We start from the raw sequence: 22343 nt of genomic DNA, 5'->3' as shown, positions 1-22343 counted from the left end.
TTTGATAATTTGGCTTAAAGTTATTTTGAAAAGTCTTGTCAAGATGAGGAAATGAAGAAACAACTTAGTGCACTGTTGGATAGTATCCAGGCTTACCAAGATGTTGACAGAGTCAAATTCAAGGCCTCCAGCTTGAAGAACATAAGAGAATATGATTCTGTTACTAGAAGTGTTCCCATACGTATTTACACCCCCCCACCCTCCTGGTATAGCTATGATAGAATTTGTGGTTAAACTGACATTCAGTGTTTTTCTTAATATGACTCTGTTAGTATTGTTTACTGTGGAGCCAAATCATGTTCAGTTGTTGCAGTTCTCTCCTTGCTTGTATGACACTTGTTTTTTTTGGAAATAACAATGACCTCACTGTTTTTGTTAGCACACTATTCACTATCATTAATTCTTCCAGACCAACCAATAAAATTCCTTCGGATAATATTTTCCTTTGCTATCTGACTTATCACGTATGTTATCAATTTTGTGTTCTTAGCGCTATCCCTCCTGGAATTCCCTTGTCCTCTTTCTTCAGTCCACCTGGTTGGTTTTGAGGCCAGGTGTCACTCTGGGACTTCTCTGAGCCTTTTTTGTTATTTGATTCCCCCTTTCCTTTGTCTTCCTCTTTCTTGGTTTATGCTCTTACTTTGGTGGAGTACATTCTTTAGTAGCTTTCCATGGTACATGGGAGGTAAACTTTTTGAATTCTTGCATGATTGACAACAACTGTTTTCTGCCTGACACCTGTTAGTCCTTCATGGGATTCTAGATTGAAAGCAGTTTTCCTTCATTTTGGCTCTCCTTTACATTGGAGGCTTTCCTTAACTGTCCAGTAATCTGCTGTTCATTCCTATTTGAGAGAGCCTTCTTCACTTTGAAGAATTTTGACACAGTTTCAAAAATAACACATACTTCAGTCAAGATTGTCAAGGTGTGAAAAACAGCATTTGTTTGTCCACAGTCTCTTAAAGCACATATCACAAATGAGTGCTTGATAATAATTTCCTTCCTTGGTAGAGTCCTCTCCAGTAAAGGTGGAAAACTTGCACTGTGATGTCATGTCCTATATTGCTACTGTAGTGTTTGCTTAGTAGAACAGACACAAGATATTCTGAAATTTTCACCTCAGTGTTCTTTTAAGATGACATCTTGGTGATATTCAGGATATAAAGCTTCATCAGAGTATCTTGAGATTATGGGGCTTTTTATCCTCTGTGATTAAAAAATGTAATTTCTTTTTTTTTTTCCAAAAAAAGAAGAAAACACACAGATTTACAAAGTCAAATGACTCTTACTCAAGATGTAAAAGTGTTTAAAATATTACATATTTTCTCCTGGCATTTTGTGATTTTTAGTCTTTACATTTGGTTCTTGGATCCATTTTCAGTTTATTTTGATTTAGGGAGAGAAGTGCAGATGCAACTTGAGTTGGTTTTGTGTTTTTTAAAATATATCCCCAGATGGCTAGTCAGTTGACCCAATCTCATTTATTGAACTGCTATCTTTATAGTATAACAAATTCCCAAGTATGTCTGTGTCTATTTTGGGATTCACTATCCTGTTCTGATACGTCTATTTATTCATATGTAGAGACCAAATTGTTTTTATTATTGTCCTCATTACTCTCCTTTTTAGATTTTTTTTCTTGGATATTTTAAATATTTATTTCTCATAAGTACATTGGAATCTCTTTGTTTAGTTCCCCAAGTAGTCCTATTCCTATATTTGGGGGGGAGGGGAACAAGATTGGGTTAAATTTATAGGTTAACTTAAGAAGAATGAACATCTTTAAGATTTTAGTTTTTTCTATCCAAGAATAGCATTTCTTTCTTTCAATTTATTTAAGTCCTGTTCTTTTGTTCATAGATATTTTTCATACATATTAACCGACTAACAAAAAATGTGATAATATATATTAACATCTTTTGGTGATCTCTTAATTTTTGGTATTTGATTTTTGTTGTTTTAATTATCATTGGTTTCTTTTTCTCCATGATAATATTGAACTGGTTATAGTTTTTATATTGGAAAACTTTGATTTTAATAAGTTAATTTTGTACCCAGTCCCTTTTACAACTAATTCCCTTGTTTAAAATAATTTTTTCCTTTTTAAAAATTTGCTTATTAATTTTATTTTTGGCTGCACTAGGTCTTTCGTTGCTTTCTCTAATTGAAGCAAGTTGGGGTACTCTTTGTTGTGTTGTGTGGGCTTCTCTTCCCAGGCCGGGGATCAAATCCACGTCCCCTGCATTGGCAAATGGATTCCTATCCACTGTGCTACCAGGAAGGTCCAGTTTTTCCCTTTTAAAACATTTTTTTAATTATGAAAGATCATATCATACATATAGAAAATTACTTAAAACCTACATGTTCAATGTAATCTATAGGTATAAAATAAACACCCTTGCTACTGTCACCTAGGTCAAGGAAAGAATGTGGCCAGCAGTCCAGAAGCCCTTATACTTATATTTTTCAGTTGAACTACCTGTCAACACTTACAATTCAGAAGACTTTATATAAAAATTCACTTTCTGGCCTCTCTTGAAATCACACCGAGCCCATATCCCATTTGGCAGCAAATGCCTGGAACCCTGGAGCAGTGACTCTTGTAGATGGACCTCTTGCTCTTTCTCCCAACTTTAGGCCAAAACTCAGTTGCAGTTTATCATTGCATTAGAGCTATGCTTGCCTTGGAGTAAGTGGAATTCCTGAACTTTGCTTTTGATGATGAAATCCAAAGGAGCTGGTGCTTGGTTGGGTATTGGAAAGTCGAGGTGAGGGAGGACATGGGTTCTGGCCCAGACAGTGGGGCGGGGCCATTTCTGCACGGATGCAGATGTCCTTGGCTGAGAGAGGCAGCTGAAGCCGCACAGTAGGTAAGGTCATCCAGGGCTAGTGTGCTGGGTGTGCGTGACCTTGAGGGGCTGGCGTGCCAGGGAGCTGTGGGGGAGGTGGATGCTTCGCTGAGTCTCCAGAGTCAGCTGGATGAGATTTCCAAGGGACCCTGGAGAGAAAAGGCTGCTTATCCTGATGGGTGGAGCTGACAAGAGAAGCACCGAGGTTCAGAAGCCAGGGAGGAAGGCAGAGAGGAGGCCACCGGATGTGAAGACTTAGAGGGGAGGGTGAGGCCAAGGAGGTCCTATGAGGAATCCTGGGCAAGCTAGATGGAAGCAGATTTAGGGACTTCCCTGATGGTCCAGTGGCTAACACTCCATCCATGCTCCCAATGTAGGGGGCCCAGGTTCAATCCCTGGCCAGGGAACTAGATGCCACATGCTGCAACTAAGAGTGGCATTCAGCAACTGAAGATCCTGTGTGCCACAAGTAAGACCTGATGCAGCCAAATAAATAAATAATTTAAAAAGTCTTTTAAAAACACAGACTTAGAGGGGAAGGTAGGAGGCAGCTCTCAGGGGACTGAGGAACAGGAAGAAAAGAAAGGAAGGGAATTCAGGAGGCCGATTTTTCACAGAAGGCAGGCTATGAAGAGGGCAAGCAGCGTGGTGCCAGGATGTGGAGTCAGGGTAGGTGGTGTTTTGATTTTGTTTTAAGATTGTAGAAACTTGGCTTATTTAAACATTGATGGAAAGGAACGAGTAGGGTGGGAGTGTAGGCAAGCTGGAAAAGATGGTGTCTGAGGATGCAGAGGGAAGCTGGTTGGGAAGGACTTGACCTTGGATGCCAGGAGGGCCTCTTCTGTAGTAAACGGAAGAAATCATAGGTATGGGGTCAGTTATAAGTTTTAGAGCAGGGAGCATGTGAAGTTCTCCCCGGTGGCTTTCGTATTTCTTTGAGGGAAGAGGTGGGGCTTTCTGCAGAGAGTGAGAGGAGCAGACCAGGTTTGAGAAAGCAGAGGATTTGCAAACAGTCCCTGTGAGAACAGGAGGGCCAGCAGATTGGGGAAACCCCAGGGGTGCAGCTTGAGAGGCCAGCTGGGACCAGAGACCTTGAATGTGCAGCCTGCTAATCTGTGTAGTCGTGTGATCTTCTCCAGCTTTGCTTGGCCACCTTCACATGGCCTCAGCAGAGAAGAGAGTGGACAGAGCCGGGGATGGGGTTTGGTCAGGTGGCTTAGACTAAAGAAGGAGGCGAAAGACTGAGAACTGGTGAGAGAGCAGCGGAAGCGGACAGGGTCCTTGGAGGAGGGGATGGAAGTGGAAGGGGACAAACAGGCAAGAAGAAAGGCCAGGGGTTAGTGACCTGAATGTTCCCATGGGATCAAAGGTCAACTGGGAGGACTTGAGTGCAAGTACTGGGATGGGTGAGGAAGGTGAGCTGGGGAGGGACCATCTGCTTGGAGACTGACCTTAAAGGTGGTGGGACATGAGTTCCAGGGCGTGGCCACTGAGTGGGGAGGAGAAGGTCAGGTCACTGGGTGTGAGGTGGCAAAGGACACTTAGGACAAGGGCCACAGACACAATTTAAAAAAATTTGGAAAGAAACAAGTTAAATGAATTTTAATTTTCAACCCGATATTCCCCATATATTACCTTGCCAATATGTAATCAATGTAAAGAATTGTTCACAGAGAGTTTTCTATTCTCTTTTTCATGCAACATCCTCTTTGCCTTTCATGTTTATGTCTATCTCTATTTTATGAGGGATCTCTGTCATTTATCTTGTATCTTTCTTTTGATTTAAAAATTTTCTGCTTTATTTTTAACTTCCAAGAGCTGTCTTCGTGTCCCTTTTATAGCATCTTGTTTCTGTCTCACGGACACTCTTTGTTTCTTATCTCTCTCTGAGGATGCTCGCTGTGATTCTGTTTGTTTTTTCTTTCGAGGGTGGGCCACCTTTCTGCATCTCCATCCCCTCTCCTTCTCTTCTGGTTGCTTTTTTCTGTTTAAGGAAAGATAGACCCATATGAATTCAGAGTTCCAAAGAATAGCAAGGAGAGATAAGAAAGGCTTCCTTAGTGATCAATGCAAAGAAATAGAGGAAAACAATAGAATGGGAAAGACTAGAGATCTCTTCAAGAAAATTAGACATAACAAAGGAACATTTCATGCAAAGATGGGCACAATAAAGGACAGAAATGGTATGGACCAAACAGAAGCAGAAGCTATTAAGAAGAGGTGACAAGAATACACAGAAGAACTATACAAAAAAGATCTTTATACTCCAGATAATCATGATGGTATGATCACTCACCTAGAGCCAGAATCCTGGAATGCAAAGTCAAGTGAGCCTTAGGAAGCATCACTACAAACAAAGCTAGTGGAGGTGATGGAATTCCAGTTGAGCTGTTTCAAATCCTGAAAGATGATGCTGTGAAAGTGCTGCACTCAATATGCCAGCAAATTTGGAAAACTCAGCAGTGGCCACAGGACTGGAAAAGGTCAGTTTTCATTCCAATCCAAAAAAAAGGCAATGCCAAAGAATGCTCAAACTACCGCACTATTGCACTCATCTCACATAATGCTCAAATAATGCTCAAAATTCTCCAAGCCAGGCTTCAACAGTACATGAACCGTGAACTTCCAGATATTCAAGCTGGTTTTAGAAAAGGCAGAGGAACCAGAGATCAAATTGCCAACATCCGTTGGACCATAGATAAAGCAAGAGAGTTCCAGAAAAACATCTATTTCTGCTTTATTGACTATGCCAAAGCCTTTGACTGTGTGGATCACAACAAACTCTGGGAAATTCCTAAAGAGTTGGGAATACCACCTGACCTGCCTCTTGAGAAATCTGTATGCAGGTCAGGAAGCAACAGTTAGAACCGTACATGGAACAACAGACCAGTTCCAAATAGTGAAAGGAGTACATCAAGGCTGTATATTGTCACCCTGCTTATTTAACTTATATGCAGAGTACATCATGAGAAGCGCTGGGCTAGATGAAGCACAAGCTGGAATCAAGATTGCTGGGAGAAATACCAACTCAAATATGCAGATGACACCACCCTTATGGCAGAAAGCGAAGAAGGAACTAAAGAGCCTCTTGATGAAAGGGAAAGAGGAGAGTGAAAAAGTTGGGTTTAAACTCAACATTCAGAAAACTAAGATCATGGCATCTGGTCCATCACTTCATGGCAAATAGATGGGGAAACAATGGAAACAGTGACAGACTTTATTTTGGGGGGCTCCAGAATTGTGAGCCCAAAAATGGTGACTGCAGCCATGAAATTAGAAGACACTTACTCCTTGGAGAAAAGTTATGACCAACCTAGACAATGCAGAGGCATTACTTTGCCAACGAAGGTCCATCTAGTCAAGGCTGTGCTTTTTCCAGTAGTCATGTATGAATGTGCGAGTTGGACTATAAAGAAAGCTGAGCACCTAAGAATTGATGCTTTTGAACTGTGGTGTTGGAGAAGACTCTTGAGAATCCCTTGGACTGCAAGATCCAACCAGTCAGTCCTAAAGGAGATCAGTCCTGAGTTTTCATTGGCAGGACTGATGTTGAAGCTGAAACTCTAATATTTCGGCCACCTGATGTGAAGAACTGACTCATTGGAAAATGACCCTGATGCTGGGAAAGATTGAAGGCGGGAGGAGAAGGGGAAGACAGAGAATGAGATGGTTGGATGACATCACCGACTCAATGGCCATGAGTCTGAGTAAACTCCAGGAGTTGGTGATGGACAGGGAGGCCTGGCATGTTGCGGTCCATGGGGTCGCAAAGAATTGGACACAAATGAGCGACTGAACTGAACTGACTCCCACCTTTTGTGCAAGGAGAGGCAGAGACCAGTGTTCTGAGACCCTTGGTTGTCTGATTGTATTTCAGGGACGGGGGCTGGAAAGCTGATTGGCAGCTCTGCTGAGCAGGAAGTGGGGCTTCTCAACTGCAGGCTGTCTGGATGGGCTGTTTCCTGGCAACTCCAGAGGTCATCACCCTCAGCACGTTTCCATTTAGGCTGGTCTGAGGTCACAGAAAACCATCTCTCAAACTCTGTTCCAGAGGATATAGGTCCCGGTGCCAGAGTACTGGCGTCTGGGTGGGAAGGGGAAGTGGGGGTCTTAACATTCATGTGTACGTGGTGACTCACCACCCCTGCTTTCAGTGTGTTACTCTCTCCTACATCTGGGCCTGGGGTCCCCAGTCCAGGGACCCTCTGTTTGTCTCTGCACTGCTTCCCCAGACAAGAAGCCTTCAGTCTTATGCTGGGGCGAGAAGGGGAAGCTTGCTTAACTCCGCAGAGTAGGGCCGCTTCCTAAACTTTCAGCTATTCTGCTTGTTTCAGTCCCACCATCACGCCTTTCCTGAGATCCTTGGAGCTACGGGCCCCCTGAGCCTTTGCAGGGGGTTCTTAGCCATCTCTGCCACTAGCTGAGGACTCTTCTTCTGCTCCTTATCCATCTGCTCTTCCACTTTTCAAATGTTTTCAGTTATTATCTCCTTGTATTTGTGGGCTTATGCCTTAAACAAATGAAACATTCTTTACTGTTGTTTTAGTGGTTTGGGGAGAGGAGCAAAAGTCCAGTTGCCTTCTTTACCCGGAGGTTCTGCTTCATTTATTTTTATCTATTTCCTTAGCTGCACTGGGTCTTAGTTGCAGCATGTGGAATCCAGTTCCCTGACCAGGGATTGAACCCAGGCCCCCTGCATGGGGAGTGCAGAGTCTTAGCCACTGGACCACCAGAGAAGCCCCTCTGCTTCACTTCTTACTTTTAAATGTCTCCATGCTCCCCAACTCCATACCTCTTGAACTGGTGTTGGTTCTGGCTTGCGCCCTTGCACAGCCACCTCAGAGGCTCTGCCTGTGTTTCTCCTCAAGGATCCTGTCGATCCTCTTTGTGGAGATCGACTACTGGGAGCGGTTGCTGTTCGAGACGCCCCATTACGTGGTGAATGTGGCTGAACGTGCCGAGGACCTGCGCATTCTTCAAGAAAACCTGCTGCTCGTCGCTCGGGACTACAACAGGTGGGGCCCTTTCCTCACTGAAGCCCTCCTGCATGCCACTTCCTGCCCCTTTTTTGTCTTTTATCTGCCCCATGATATTGTCCATTTCCTACAGTACACATCCTTCATATTTTGTCCATCTCAAAAAAAAAAAAAAGGTTTCCCGTTCTCTCTCATGTGGCCCTACGATTATTCCTGTCCCTTGCAGTGTTGTCTTCTATCTTTAGAGTACAGAGCAAAACAACAGGTCCCCTCCCACCCCATCAGGCACTTGGACCATGTATATTGTTGGCTTGAGTCACTTCTCTGGGAAGGAAGTTGATGGCATTAGGTTTATGGGCCCATATCAACATAAGGTTGGTTGAACCAAGCAAGGCCATGCTGGCCCTCCTCTTAATCCCATTGGCACTCATCTCTGAAGTGTGGCTTTGCTTGAAATTGGGTACCTTTCTCAGGCCATTTCAAGTGCAAAGAGATGGGACCAGCAGTCTTGTTTGGGTGTCTAGAACTGTGGTGTCCAATACAGTAGCCACTAGATGCATGTGGTTTTTTTTATTTAAGTTAATAGAAATTAAATAAAAGTTTAAAAATCAGCTACTCATTTGCACAGGCCACATTTCAAGTGCCCCACAGCCACATGTGGCTAGTGGCTGCCATACTGGGCAGCACAAATGGCAAAACATTTCCACCATCACAGAAAGTTATATCGGAAAGTCCTTGCCTAGAATCACGAACTTTCAGATTTCTCCACCAAGTGTCCTGGTGTGGAGGTGAGGTCTGTCTGAGCTCATCCCCATTAGCTACTGGCCTTCTCTTACTCGCAGGATCATTGCCATGCTGTCCGCAGATGAGCAGGCCCTGTTCAAAGAACGTATCCGGTTCCTGGATAAGAAGATTCACCCTGGGCTCAAGAAGCTGCACTGGGCCTTGAAGGGGGCCAGTGCTTTTTTCATCACAGAGTGCCGCATACATGCCAGCAAGGTAGGCTGTGGTCATTAGACCCTAAAGGTCTGTAAGGCTGACTGAAAAGCTGACATGTGGGTACTTAATACCCCAGTCTTGGGTAGTGGCAGAGAGACCAGGGGAATTGTGTGAAAGAAATGAAGTGTGTTTAGTGAAGGACTTTTCTTTTTTTTTTATTGTCAGTAACTCTAGCTAGAGAATAGATGGGAGGATGGAATTAGACCCAGAGGATCTGTTCCCAAACTCCCCCATGAGTGTGGTCTGACTCCAGGTGCAGACGATCGTGAATGAGTTCAAGGCGTCCACTCTGACCATCGGCTGGCGAGCCCAAGAGATATCAGAGACACTGCTGGTGCGCATCAGCGGCAAACGGGTGTACAGGGACCTGGAATTTGAGGAGGACCAAAGAGAGCATAGGGCAGCCATGCAACAGAAATTGATGAGCCTGCATCAGGATGTGGTGGCCATCATGACCAACTCCTATGAAGTCTTCAAGAATGACGGCCCCGAGGTAAGGGTCCTGTGGCCAGGGCTTTGTGGGTGAGCAGATCCCCAGTTCCCCCAGCCCCATCAGAACCTTCTCTTGGTCGTCCCCCTCCCTCCCACCCTGATTCTGTGTATGCCTCTCAAACATCCCACTCTAGCCTTGGATTCACCCAACCTTCAGCTTTTCAGCCTCTTCCTTCAGGACTTTGTATCTGCCTTTCTATTAAAACAACTCGTTTCCCTCCCTGCTGGCTGGTTCTCATTTCCCAGGACCTGCTCTGTTTTGCCTGAGGGATTCTCTTCCCCACTCTTCCCACAGATTCAGCAGCAGTGGATGCTGTACACAATTCGGCTGGACCGCATGATGGAGGATGCCTTGAGGCTGAATGTGAAGTGGTCTCTGTTGGAACTGTCCAAGGCCATCAATGGGGATGGCAAGACCACCCCCAACCCACTCTTCCGAGTGCTTGTCATTTTGAAGAATGATCTTCAGGGAGGTGTGGCCCAGGTGGGTGGGAACCACTTTGCCCCAAACATCTTGAAATCATCACACTTTGTCAGTTTCCGTTAATCCTTAGATGTGGCCCTAGGCTTTGGCTTTGTCCTACAGCCTCCAGGCCTGGTTCTGAGGTGTCCAGCCTGCCTAGTCCTGAACTCCCCTACTCCAGAGCCTGTGCTGAGCCCTCTCCCTGGTGCTCCCACAGGTGGAGTTCTCACCCACTCTGCAGACCTTGGCAAGTGTGGTCAATGACATTGGCAGCCACCTCTTCTCCACCATCTCCGTCTTCCGCCACCTCCCTGAAATTCTCATCAAGCGCAAGTTTCAGCGTGAGCCCATCCACACCATCGTGGGTGAGTAGGCATCCAGTACAGGGGTATCAAAAGCCTAGGACCAGATGAGGGAACTCCCTGGCAGTCCAGTGGTTAAGACGCTGCACGCGCTTCCAGTGCAGGAAGCGTGGGTTTGATCCCTAGTTGCGGAACTAGGATCCCACATGCCACGTGCTGTGACCAAAAAAAGAAATTAATTGAAAACAAAAACCAAACCCTAGGACCATGTGGAGCTAGGAGGAGAGACCAGGGCTGTTTCCAGACATACCTGGCCAGTTGTCTCCATGGATTTGGAAAACCCAGGTCTAGGTGCTGGATTGGGGAAGGGAAACAGGACACAGACAGGGGTCAAAATTAGGTGACTGATGCTCAAGGGGTTTGGAGTTTGGGGTGAGGAGACCCGGAAGGAATTGTTTGGGTAACAGGGCTGGGATGTAAGAGGCCTGGATACCAACAGGTGAGACATCTGATCCCCCAGAACAGAGTCATTCTTTTACATTCTGTTTCCTCCTTCATTTTCTACTACTCACATTTGAGTGTGTTTTTTTGGGGAAGTGATGTTGGAGGGGAGACTCTGGGGCAGTAGCCAGGGGCTGGGCTGGAGCTTGAGTCGGGGTGGAGGTTAGTGAGAAGTATCTTGCTGGGTCTTGAAGAGCGGGATGAGGACATCAAGAAGATCCAGGCCCAGATCAGCAGCGGCATGACCAACAATGCAAGCCTGCTGCAGAACTACCTCAAGACCTGGGACATGTACCGCGAGATCTGGGAGATCAACAAGGATTCCTTCATCCGCCGATACCAGCGCCTCAACCCACCTGTCTCTTCCTTTGATGCTGACATTGCCCGGTAAGGAGCTGTGAGGATCATAGGAGGGGGTCTGGCCTGGAGACTGAGGGGTGGGAAGGAAATGAGAAAAAAGGCACTGGACCTTTGTTTCTTAAGGAGGTAGGGATCCAATGAGAGCTGGGAAAAAAAGAAACGTCAATTAGATTTTTTTCCCACCAATCTGTTTGCTGAAGCACCACATCAGCAATTTAGAGTTTCCATCAGTCTTCTCAAAAGAGCATATTAATAATGATTTATTATTATATGCTTGAAATTTATAAATGAGTCTAGAACGTTCTGTCACAGTCAGTTCATTTCAGTTCAGTTGCTCAGTCGTGTCCGACTCTTTGCAACCCCATGGACCGCAGCATGCCAGGCCTCCCTGTCCAACACCAACTGCCGGAGTCTACCCAAACCCATGTCCATTGAGTCAGTGATGCCATCCAACCATCTCATCCTCTGTCATCCCCTTCTCCTCTTGCCCTCAATCTTTCCCAGCATCAGGATCTTTTCAAATGAGTCAGCTCTTCGCATCAGGTGGCCAAAGTATTGGAGTTTCAGCTTCAACATCAGTCCTGCCAATGAAGACTCAGGACTGATCTCCTTTAGGACTGACTGGTTGGATCTTGCAGTCCAAGGGACTCTCAAGAGTCTTCTCCAACACCACAGTTCAAAAGCGTCAATTCTTTGGCACTCAGCTTTCTTTATAGTCCAACTCTCACATCCATACATGACTACTGGAAAAACCATAGCCTTGACTAGACGGACCTTTGTTGGCAAAGTAATGTCTCTGCTTTTTAATATGCTGTCTAAACCTAGACAGTATAACTTTCCTTCCAAGGAGTAAGCATCTTTTAATTTCATAAGTACAGTCACCATCTGCAGTGACTTTGGAGCCCCCCAAAATAAAGTCTGTCACTGATTCCCCATCTATTTGCCATGAAGTGATGGGACAAGATGCCATGATCTTTGTTTTCTGAATGTTGAGCTTTAAGCCAACTTTTTGACTCTCTTCTTTCACTTTCATCAAGGGACTCTTTAAAGTAAACTTGTTTTTTTAAAAAAAAATACTTAAAAATCTTGCTGTCATTCCAGAACTCTCTGTACACCTGTACAAATTCACACATTGTCATTCATATAATTAGAGTCTTAAGAAATTAAGTTAATATGGAATCCATTTCTCACTTATGTTTGAGAGCATCATTAGAGTTTATGGCTTTTAGAAAGTAAAATTTGCATGTGGTTAGTAACTTAAAAACCCTATAAAGCAATTATCCTCCAATTATAAGTAAATTAATTTTAAAAAACCCTAAAGAGTTGTCAAATTAAAAATAAAAGACTTTTTACCAAAAAATAAAAAAGATTTAAGGGAAAAGTTGCTCTTGTGGGGAGTACCATAGGATCCCACTGGGAGAAGAGAGATGTTAAGGATCTGAAAGGTAAGAGATGTGAACAGTTTCATTTTAAAAGTGCAGACAGAAGTTAAATTGAAGAAGATTCTATTAAAAAATTATTTATTTAATTTACTTATTTTGGGCTTCACCTTCGTTTCAGCACATGGGCTTTGTCTTGTTTTGTGGCATGTGGGCTTAGTTGCTCCACAGCACATGTGATCTTAGTTCCCTGACCAGGGACTGAACCCACGTCCCCTGCATTGGAAGGCAGATTCTTAACTACTGGACCACCAGGGAAGTCCCTGAAGAAGATTCTTAAATTCTGATCTGAACCCTCATCTCTTTGTCCTCTCGTTATTCATTCATTTGTTCAAAAACCACCATTGTCTTATGGATCATGAAGAATAAAAAAAAAGAGCACGTTTTTTCCTCCCAAGGGCTCTAGTGCAGTGGGAAAGACACAAATATTGCTGACAGGGCAGTGGCTGTGGAGTCTTGAGGAATGTTGAAATCCCATCTCCACCATTTACCAGCCGTATAATCTTAGGTCGGTTCCTCTCATTCTCTGGGCCTCAGTTTTCTGTGAAATTGGTGTTGTACTATCAACCACAAAGGTTGTGAGATTATTAAGTACATGTGGAAGCACTGTGTGAACTCTGAAGCCTGCATGGGCTAACATGCTCATTGCTCTTATATCGGCTTCCCTGTGATCAGCGCTGTGGATGAGGCATGCAAGGTCCTGGGTGGTTCAGTGGAAGGGGAGAGAATGTCCAACTTGGGAATGTTAGAAGAGGAAGCACGTGGTTGAAAGGAGTGACTTTGGGGCTGGCCTTTTTGGAATGGATAGGATGCCAGCAGGCAGAGATGGGCAGGGAGAGCATGTTCACCAAATAGTGAGCATCCAGGAAGGAAGTCAGCAGGGGGTATTATGTACAGCGGCCACCGTCATCCTCTCCACAGCCTCACGGGGTGGGTTCTGTTCTCATTGCCATGTTACAGATGAGGAGACTGAGGCTCAGAGCCGTTAAGTAACCCGCCTGAGGGCACAGAGCTAGTGAGCAGGACTGTGTGAACTCAGCCTAGATCTCTGTGCCTTGAAATCAGACCAAGGAGTCTGAAAGCAGTGGAGGGGAAAATGACACCATCACAGCAGTTTGCCCCGGGCAGGTTGAAGTGGGGAACACCCGGAGGCAGAAGGATGCTGGGTGGGCGGAAAATACCACCCAGTCAGGGCGTCCGGCACGTCTGCCAAGGAAAAGCCGTCCTAGCGGGGATGTGTGGGCCCTTTCAGCTACACAGAGGTGGCTAATAATGTGCAGAAGGAGGAGACGGTCCTGAACATCCAGTTTGTGCTCCTGGACTGCTCGCACCTCAAGTTCTCTCTGGTGCAGCACTGCAACGAGTGGCAGAACAAATTCACGACTCTGCTCAAGGAGATGGCGGCCAGGCGGCTTCTGGAGCTGCACACCTACCTGGAGGAGAACTCGGAGAAGTATGTGGAGGGGCCATCGGTGGGCGGGGGCACACTTGCTCAGGCCACCGGTTGGGGAGAGTAGGCCTGGCTTTCCCACCCACCCTCTCTCCCTTCCCCTGCCTGCAGAATCAGCCACCCTCCCCAGACCCTGGAGGAACTGGGGGTCAGTTTGCAACTCATGGAGACCCTGCAGCACGAACTGCCCACCATAGAAACCCAGATCCCTCCCATTCACGAGCAATTTGCCATCCTTGAGAAGTACGAAGTGCCAGTCCAGGACGATGTGAGTTCCAGCGGCCCATCCCAGCCCCAGGCCCTTGGCTGTCAGGAGGGAGAGCAGAGAAGTGAGTGGGGGAGAAGGCGCAAGGCCCCAGAGACTCTGAGAGCCAAAGTTAATTCGTGTGCTTTTTCAGGTCAGCTGGAGGATTTCTGTCAGGCCCAGCAACTGCTTGATCTCTTTGGGCCTTGTTGCCCAAGAGCTTGGAACTTGGCCACAGACTCTGGTCTAGAGGATTGGAAAAGAGTTCTTCTGGGAGTTGGTGGGACAGGAAGAGCTCTGTGGGCTACCCTTCTCTTTGTGATGTCCCCAGGTGCTGGAAATGCTGGACAGTCTCAGTGGGGAATGGGTTGCCTTCCAGCAAACACTGCTGGACAGTGAACAGATGCTGAAGAAACACAAGGAGAAGTTCAAGACAGGCCTCATTCACTCAGCTGATGACTTCAAGAAGAAAGCACACAATCTTCTGGAAGAATTTGAAGGCAAAGGTACCCTTCTCGAAATCTTTCCTTCTGCTTTTCCCTTGTCTTGACCCAGTCTTTCAAAGTGTGGGTCCCAGGAAAGTGCCAAACAAGGGAAAGAGCCAGGCACTGCTGTCAGTGATAAACCTGTTGTCACTGAGTTTTGGCTGGAAGGCAGCAGCCCTGCTCACGTCTCCAGTTTTCTTACACCAGCTTTTCATCTCACTCATCACTGACTCTCCAGCCACAGTTAGTTTCAATGCATTCTTTTCATTGGGTCCCCTCTTGTTTTCCTTGTCTTGTGGGAAGAGAGAAGTGAGATTTATACACAAAGAGGTAGGCGAGCCACAATGGCCTTTCAGAGGACCTTGGCCTTGAGTGAGAATCTGAACCTCACCTTGGACACCCCACAGGCCCCTTCACCAGCAATGTGGGTCATCAGGCAGCCCTGGAGCAGATCGCCCACGTGCGGGCCATGCTGAATGCCATGCGGGAGGAAGAAAACATCCTCCGTGCCAACCTGGGCATCTTCAAGATCGAGCAGCCAGCCTCCAAGGACCTGCAGAACCTGGAGAAGGTGGTGTGCCTAGCAAGGCCCTCATGGTGACCCAGGAGAGGGGGTAGGGGGCAGGAGAAGGGGTCCCATGGGCCTCAAAAAACACCTGGGACCAGGAAGATGGGTGCACGAGAAGCTTTTTTAAAAAAATAGAGGTAAAACTCGGGTAGCAAAAGAGCCATTTTACAATGAACAGTTCAGTGGCATTCAGTGCATTCACAATGTTGTACAACCATCACTTATAATTCTACAATATTTTCATCACCCCCCAAAGAAAGGCTTTAGCAATCATACCCCACCCCGTTCCCTCTCGCCCAGCCCCTGTAGACCACTAATCTATTTTCCATGTACAGTTGACCCTTTAACAACACTGGGTTTGAACTGATAAGGTCCGCCTATACATGGATGTCTTACAATAGTAAATACTGTAATACTACACGCTGTGTGGTTGAATCCACAGCTGGGAAACTGTGGCTGTAGATAAACTGCAGCTATGGAGGGCAGACTATAAGTTACACACAAATTGTCCACTGCATAGAGGGTTGGTGTCCCTCATCCTCATGGTTTTTAATGGTCAGCTGAGCATGGATTTTTCCTATTCTGTATATTCCATATACATGGAAGCATGCAATATGTGACTTTTGTGTATGGCTTCTTACATTTGTCTAATATTTTCAAGGATCATCCATGCTGCAGCATGGGTCAGTATCCCGTTCCTTTTTATGGGTGAATAATATTCCATTGTATGGATATACCACATTTGTTTATCCATTAACCTGTCAATGGGCATTTGGATTGTTTCCACTTTTTAGCTACTGTAGGGAGTGCTGCTCTGACTATGCCTGTACTTGCACATGTTTGAGTTCCCATTTCCAATTCCTGTGGGTATGGACGTAGGAGTGGAATTGCTGATCACATGGTAACTCTGTGTTTAACTTTTTGAGGAACCTCCAAGCTCTTTTCCACAACAACTGCACCATTTTATGCTCCCCCAGCAGCGTACAAGGGTTCCTATTTCTCCACATCCTTGTCAACACTTCTCCCTTTATTTTTGGCCCTAGTCATTCTGGTGGGTGTGAAATATCTCCCTGTGGTTTTGATTTGCATGTCCCTACTGACTAATGAACTTCCCTGGTGGCTCAGACAGTAAAGCGTCTGTCTACAATGCGGGAGACCCTGGTTCGATCCCTGGGTCGGGAAGATCCCCTGGAGAAGGAAATGGCAATCCACTCCAGTACTATTGCCTGGAAGGCTACAATCCATGGGGTCACAAAGAGTCGGACATGACTGAGCAACTTCACTTCACTGACTAATGGCATTGAGGATCTTTTCAAGTGCTTGTTCCTTGAGGCGCTCTTAAAGCAAGAGAGTGGAGAAAAAAGTGTGAACTGAGGAGGAGGCAATTCTATTTTGCCGGGAGGGAAAATCTCCTGAGGATGAGAGGAGGCGTTTGTCAGGGAGAAGGAGGGTGGGAGTTGCCTGACTCTGTCACCCGTCTGGTCTGGGCCCCAAAGGAGCTGGATGCACTGCAGCAAGTCTGGGAGATCACCCGAGACTGGGAGGAAAACTGGAACCAGTGGAAGGTGGGCCGGTTCCTGACCCTGCAGACAGAGGCCATGGAGACCATGGCCCATGGGCTGTTTCGCCGCCTCACTAGACTGGCCAAAGAGTACAAGGTGTGTGAGGCGAGGATGGAGGGCCGCGGGCAGGAGACTGAGGAAGGAGGGCTGTGCTGGAAAGGAGGGCAGGTCTCCTGATATCTTTTGCTTTTGCTCAGGACCGAAACTGGGAAATTATTGAAACCACTCGCTCCAAAATAGAGCAGTTCAAGAGGACCATGCCGCTCATCTCGGACCTGCGAAACCCTGCCCTTCGAGAGCGGTGAGGCTGCCCCTCACACCCTGGTCTGGCCTGGTTCTCCCGGTTGTTCCCTCCATCGCGTTCCCACCTCGCTCTGCTCCTCTGTCCACCAACACACACCCTGAAGGAGGCTTCCCAAGAGCCCATTGCCTTCCCCTGTCACACTGTTCTGGGTTCTCTGGCCTTCTTGGCTCTTTCCCTTCTGTCTCCTTTCAATTTATGTTGTCTATCATAGCTCTACTTGATGTCTTCTGTCCCACAAAAGCCTGAATTTTGTAGTCCAAATCTAACATTTGTCCTTTAGGGTTTTTACTTCTGTGCCTTAAGAGGCCCTCGCGATCCCAGAGCTGTCAATGCAGTTTCTCCGTACTCTCTTCGCATACTTTATAATTTTGCTTCTCAAGTTTAATTCTTTTAATGCATCTGGAACTTATCATGTTATAGAGGAGGACTTTGAAACTGTTGAGGCTAGCATAGACTATTTCATATGTGGTGTTTTAATAATTGGATATCCATTTAGGAGTAAATAGTTTTACTTCTTTTATATTGCCTCTAGCATGATGTTTTTGGCAGTGCTTCACTAATATCTATTATACGATAAAGTATAACCTAACCACTTTATTTGCTTAAGTTATTTAACCTCGCTAAGCCTCAATTTCTTCACCTATAAATGGAATAACATTTATAGAGTGACCATGAAAATGAAATGCCTCATGTAGTGCACTTGGCCCAGAGCCTCATCTCTAGTAAACCTGCGATCATCCATCTGAACTCCTTTTCTAGAGTCAGCAGCTCAATCTCTGTATTCCCCACAGTGCCTAAAACGGGATCTTAGAGCCTATTTAGGAAATATCTGTTGAATCTCGGATTAATAAAGGCACGGAATCATAACATCCCAATGGAAGAAAGCTAGGGAGCAATGCTCACACTTCCTGGTAGGCCCTGCTGACTTTTTGTCCCCAGCTGATCTGACCTTTTGTCCCCGGCTACAGGCACTGGGATCAGGTCAGGGATGAGGTCCAACGTGAGTTTGATCAGGAATCAGAAAGCTTCACCTTGGAGCAGATCGTGGAGCTTGGGATGGATCAGCATGTAGAGAAAATTGGGGAGATCTCTGCCTCAGCCACCAAAGAGCTGGCTATAGAACTGGTATGACAGAGTCCTCTCCCATACTCCCCTGTTTCCTCAGCTTTCTGGAGCAAAGGCTTCCAGCTTTTCATGATCCGAGGGTCCCTCCCAGCTCCTGTTACCCTTGGGGACTAAATACCTGATTGATCTGCCCCCCACAGGCATTACAGAACATTGCCAAGACCTGGGATGTGATTCAGCTTGACATAGTGCCCTACAAGGATAAGGGCCATCACCGACTCAGGTAGACAAGGCTGTGGGACCTGGGCTGCGGAGTGGGGACCAGGTTTGGCAGGTGGGGATAGACTATGATTCTGATACGTTTCACCCCAGAGGGACAGAAGAAGTATTCCAGGCCCTGGAAGATAACCAGGTGGCTCTGTCTACCATGAAGGCATCTCGCTTTGTCAAGGCCTTTGAGAAAGATGTGGACCACTGGGAGCGCTGCCTCTCCCTCATCTTGGAAGTGATTGAGATGGTGCTCACAGTGCAGCGTCAGTGGATGTACCTCGAGGTTAGGATCACCACCTGAGCTCTCCCTATATCCTGTTTTGGCTCCTTTCTTTGCAGAGGATCTAGATAGTTGCCCTATTATCAGCTCCATTGTCCCACCTCTAAAGCCGCTTTTCATCTAGGACCTAAGCATCTGACCCTGAGCTCTTACCTCTCATCTTCAGCTTCCTCCTTGAAAAGCCTTTATTCTCCTTCCATTTTTCTTCTTGAACCCATATACCTGGCCTCCCAATCCCAAGTTTGGTTCTAGAACCTAAACATCCCTTTGGTTCTTCTTTAATTTTTTTTTAAAATTTTACTTATTTATTTATTTTTGGCTGTGCTGAGTTGTCACTGCTGCATGGGCTACTCTCTCGTTGCTGTGCTCAGGCTTCTCATTGCAGCAGCTTCTCTTATTGTAGAGCACTGACTCTAGGGCACTTGGGCTCAATAGTCATGGCTCCCTGGCTCAGTCACTCGGTGGCTGTGGGATCTTCCCAGACCAGGGACCGAACTCGTGTCTCCTGTGTTGGCAGGTGGATTCTTTACCACTGAGCCACCAGGGACCCCCTCACCCTTTGGTTCTGATGCTTCTTCTCTTTCATTGTCTCTCCTGGTCTAAGCACAGGGAGCAGAGAGTGGAGAGGGTGTGGGAAACAGCCTCTCACACCCTTTATTGGCCCTTCAGAACATCTTCCTGGGAGAGGACATCCGGAAGCAGCTGCCCAATGAATCAGGCTTATTCGACCAAGTCAATGGCAACTGGAAGGCCATTATGGACCGGGTGAACAAGGACCCCAATGCTCTCCGGAGCACCCACTATCCAGGTCTGAGCCCTGACAGAGCCTCGGCAGGTGCTGTGTGTGTGTGAGGTCATGGCCACATGCTTCATGTTTTTTTAAAGTTTTAAAAAGAATTTTATTTATTTTTGGCTGTGCTAGGTCTTCATTATTGCATGGCTTTTCTCTAGTTGTGGGGAGCAGGGGCTACTTTCTTGTTGTGTAGCATAGGCTGTAGGCGCAAGGGCTTAGTAGCTGTGGCTCCCTGGCTCTAGAGCACAGGCTCAGTAGTTGTGATGAAGGGGCTTAGTTGCCCCTTGGCTTGTGGGATCTTACTGGATCAGGGATCGAACCCATCTCTCCTGCATTGGCAGGTGGATTCTTTACCACTGAACCACCAGGGAGGCCCCACATTCTTCATTTACTGAAAGACTGACCATTGTACCCAACTGTCCTAAGCATTACATAGTAGTTCTGTAGATTAAACTCAACACATATTTGAGCAGAGTACAGTAGAGCAGTGAAGAGGATGGAATATGGAATGAGACAGACTTGAGTTCAAAATCCTGCCTTCCTGATTGCATGCCTTCAGGCAGCTTGTTTCCTCCATACTGCAGCTTCCTTGCCTGTAGTATATGTGTGTGTGTGTCAGGGGCGGGGAGCGTATTTTATTTTACCTTTTATTTTGGCCTTGCCAGAAGGAAGATGTAGGATCTTAGTTCCCCAACCAGTGATCAAACCCGTGGCCCCAACATTGGGAGTGTGGAGTCTTAAGTACTGGGCTGCCAGGGAATTCCCGCAGTGAGGGGTTAATGGTAGCTATTTCTTGGGGTCTTTGTGAGGGTAATAAGGAGTGTATAGCGCTCAGTGCAGTGTCTAGCATAAAGGTAGTGCTGTTATTAGCGCTGTGTCTCAAAAAACTCCGATTAAGGAATCACTCTTCTTCTCTATGTGGTTCATTCAATCAGATGATGTAGGTAAATGAGATAATGCAGATAAAGCACTTATCCCATTAAATGGCACAGAGAAAATCTTTGGTTACTAGGCGCTATTGTTATTACCTTGACTTTAATTGGTTTGTTATTAATAGAACTAGTCTTTAATGTAGACACTTTGGTAGACATGGGGATTGGGTAAGGAGATGGGGGGAGATATATGCATACATGGTGAGGTCTGGTTATTTGTGGTCATTAGGGGTAAAGAACCAGAAAGTCAGGTTGGGCAATGGATGGGCGGGTAGATAGCCTGAGAAGAGTTTTGGCAGGGGATACGGAAGACCTGTTTATTTGCCTGGGCCAATCTAACAATTGAAAAATTTTCCCAAGAACCTTAACTCTACACAAAAACACTTTATTTCAATTACTCTGATAATATATAAATATTAGGATGTGCAAAATTGAGTGAGAACTTGAATTTTTATTAATAATATTTGAGATAATTGACACAATTACATTTTAGAACAATGTATACTGCTACTGCTAAGTCAGTGTATAAGCAGAGCCATAAAAAGAACATTCTCTCTTGGTTGAACACACAGAACAAACCCATGTTGTCTATGGCTACCAGGTCTCCTTGTGGTCTCCAGGGGCTACTCAGGTGGTCATTCAAAGGCTCTAATGGCTTGTAGACTCTGTCCTTGAAGGCCTGAGGGTCACCTAGTTCAGACTCTAGGGCATCCATAGTTTCTTCATAAAGCTAGAAACTGGGAAGACCAGGGGATAAGCCAATCAAAATCTAACTCTAGGAGGAAACTAACATTATTGAGAACCTATAGATGTGAACACAGTTTATTTTATGTCTCGAATTATTCTTTGAAGTGGATCTTATTACTATTTTACAAAGAGGTAAAACCTCCCTGAGGTTAACTGACATGCTAATTAATGAAAGACCCACATCTGCCTCCCAGTCAGGTGCATTTTTTTTTTTTTGTACCATGTAGCTTGCAGACTTAGCAGCAGCAGCAGCTTGCAGATCTTACTTCCATGACCAGGGATTAAACCCGTGCCCCCTGCCATGGAACTCAGTGTATTAACCACTGGACTTCCAGGGAATTTCCTCTAGAACTCTTTTCACTCTATCACGAGGAACAGCGGCAGTCCCAGTGATGGTGGACCTTTTTCATTGTGCACATGTGATGTGTATTTAAATCTTAAATAATCTTAAATGATTTAACTTGCTGAATTGTTTATGGGCAGAACAGCCTCTCACTTTCAGAAGCTCTTGAGATAATTGGCAGAGCCCCCACTTCTTTGGTGGAAAGAGACTGATGGGATATGTAGTTATATTAATGGAATCACATATGCATAATTAATTATAATGTATAATATGTACCATAGTGTATAATGAACACTTAATAATGAGTTCATGAGGAGGATGGGAAAAGAGTGATTAGGGGGTACTTCTCTGCTTCCAAAAATCATATGGCAGTCTGCACCCCATCATTCACTAGCTGGCAGAGTGGGTATGGTTTGAGGCTCCAGATCTACTCAGGGCAATGGTAAAAGGGCCATGACCAATGTCACTCACTGTTCTCCTCCCCAGGCCTCCTGGACACGTTGATAGAAATGAACACAATCCTTGAAGACATCCAGAAGTCCTTGGATATGTATTTAGAGACCAAGCGCCATATTTTCCCCCGCTTCTACTTCTTGTCCAATGATGACCTCCTGGAGATTCTGGGCCAGTCCCGCAACCCGGAGGCTGTGCAGCCACACCTCAAAAAATGCTTTGACAATATTAAACTGCTGAGAATGCAGAAGGTTGGTGGAAGTGGCCACGACGGGCAGGAGGGTGGGGGAGGGATGGTGACATCAGTGAGTTCATGGCCTCCGAGGAGACCATGCCCCTCCAAGAGGAGGGGGATAGTAATGATTCTGGTATCTGGGACAGAACTTTCTAGAACTGGTAATATAGAGGGGGAGGTGGGAGGAGCAGAAATGACCCCCAAAGGGCTCAACAGCTTCCTGCTTCTGCA

General features: G+C 45.9%; 1 protein-coding gene across 2 annotated transcripts in view; it reads left to right on the top strand.

The window, feature by feature from the left end:
* The window catches only part of DNAH2 (dynein axonemal heavy chain 2), a 109856-nt gene that overhangs the window by 32347 nt on the left and 55166 nt on the right, over positions 1 to 22343 (top strand). For both annotated transcript variants that reach the window (XM_006062873.4, XM_006062878.4), the window contains exons 15-31: positions 7718 to 7864; positions 8668 to 8824; positions 9078 to 9317; positions 9612 to 9800; positions 9997 to 10144; positions 10777 to 10969; positions 13634 to 13834; positions 13943 to 14099; positions 14407 to 14581; positions 14968 to 15131; positions 16625 to 16786; positions 16888 to 16991; positions 17963 to 18119; positions 18260 to 18342; positions 18432 to 18612; positions 19279 to 19417; positions 21911 to 22128. In XM_006062873.4, the coding sequence (XP_006062935.4) occupies positions 7718 to 7864; positions 8668 to 8824; positions 9078 to 9317; positions 9612 to 9800; positions 9997 to 10144; positions 10777 to 10969; positions 13634 to 13834; positions 13943 to 14099; positions 14407 to 14581; positions 14968 to 15131; positions 16625 to 16786; positions 16888 to 16991; positions 17963 to 18119; positions 18260 to 18342; positions 18432 to 18612; positions 19279 to 19417; positions 21911 to 22128 (2815 nt within the window). The remainder of the gene's footprint in view (positions 1 to 7717; positions 7865 to 8667; positions 8825 to 9077; positions 9318 to 9611; positions 9801 to 9996; positions 10145 to 10776; positions 10970 to 13633; positions 13835 to 13942; positions 14100 to 14406; positions 14582 to 14967; positions 15132 to 16624; positions 16787 to 16887; positions 16992 to 17962; positions 18120 to 18259; positions 18343 to 18431; positions 18613 to 19278; positions 19418 to 21910; positions 22129 to 22343) is intronic.

This window comes from Bubalus bubalis, chromosome 3 (genome assembly GCF_019923935.1).
Source record: "Bubalus bubalis isolate 160015118507 breed Murrah chromosome 3, NDDB_SH_1, whole genome shotgun sequence".
NCBI lineage: Eukaryota > Metazoa > Chordata > Mammalia > Artiodactyla > Bovidae > Bubalus > Bubalus bubalis.
The sequence above is the reverse complement of the archived record's forward strand: the minus strand, read 5'-3'. Positions and strand labels throughout refer to the sequence as shown.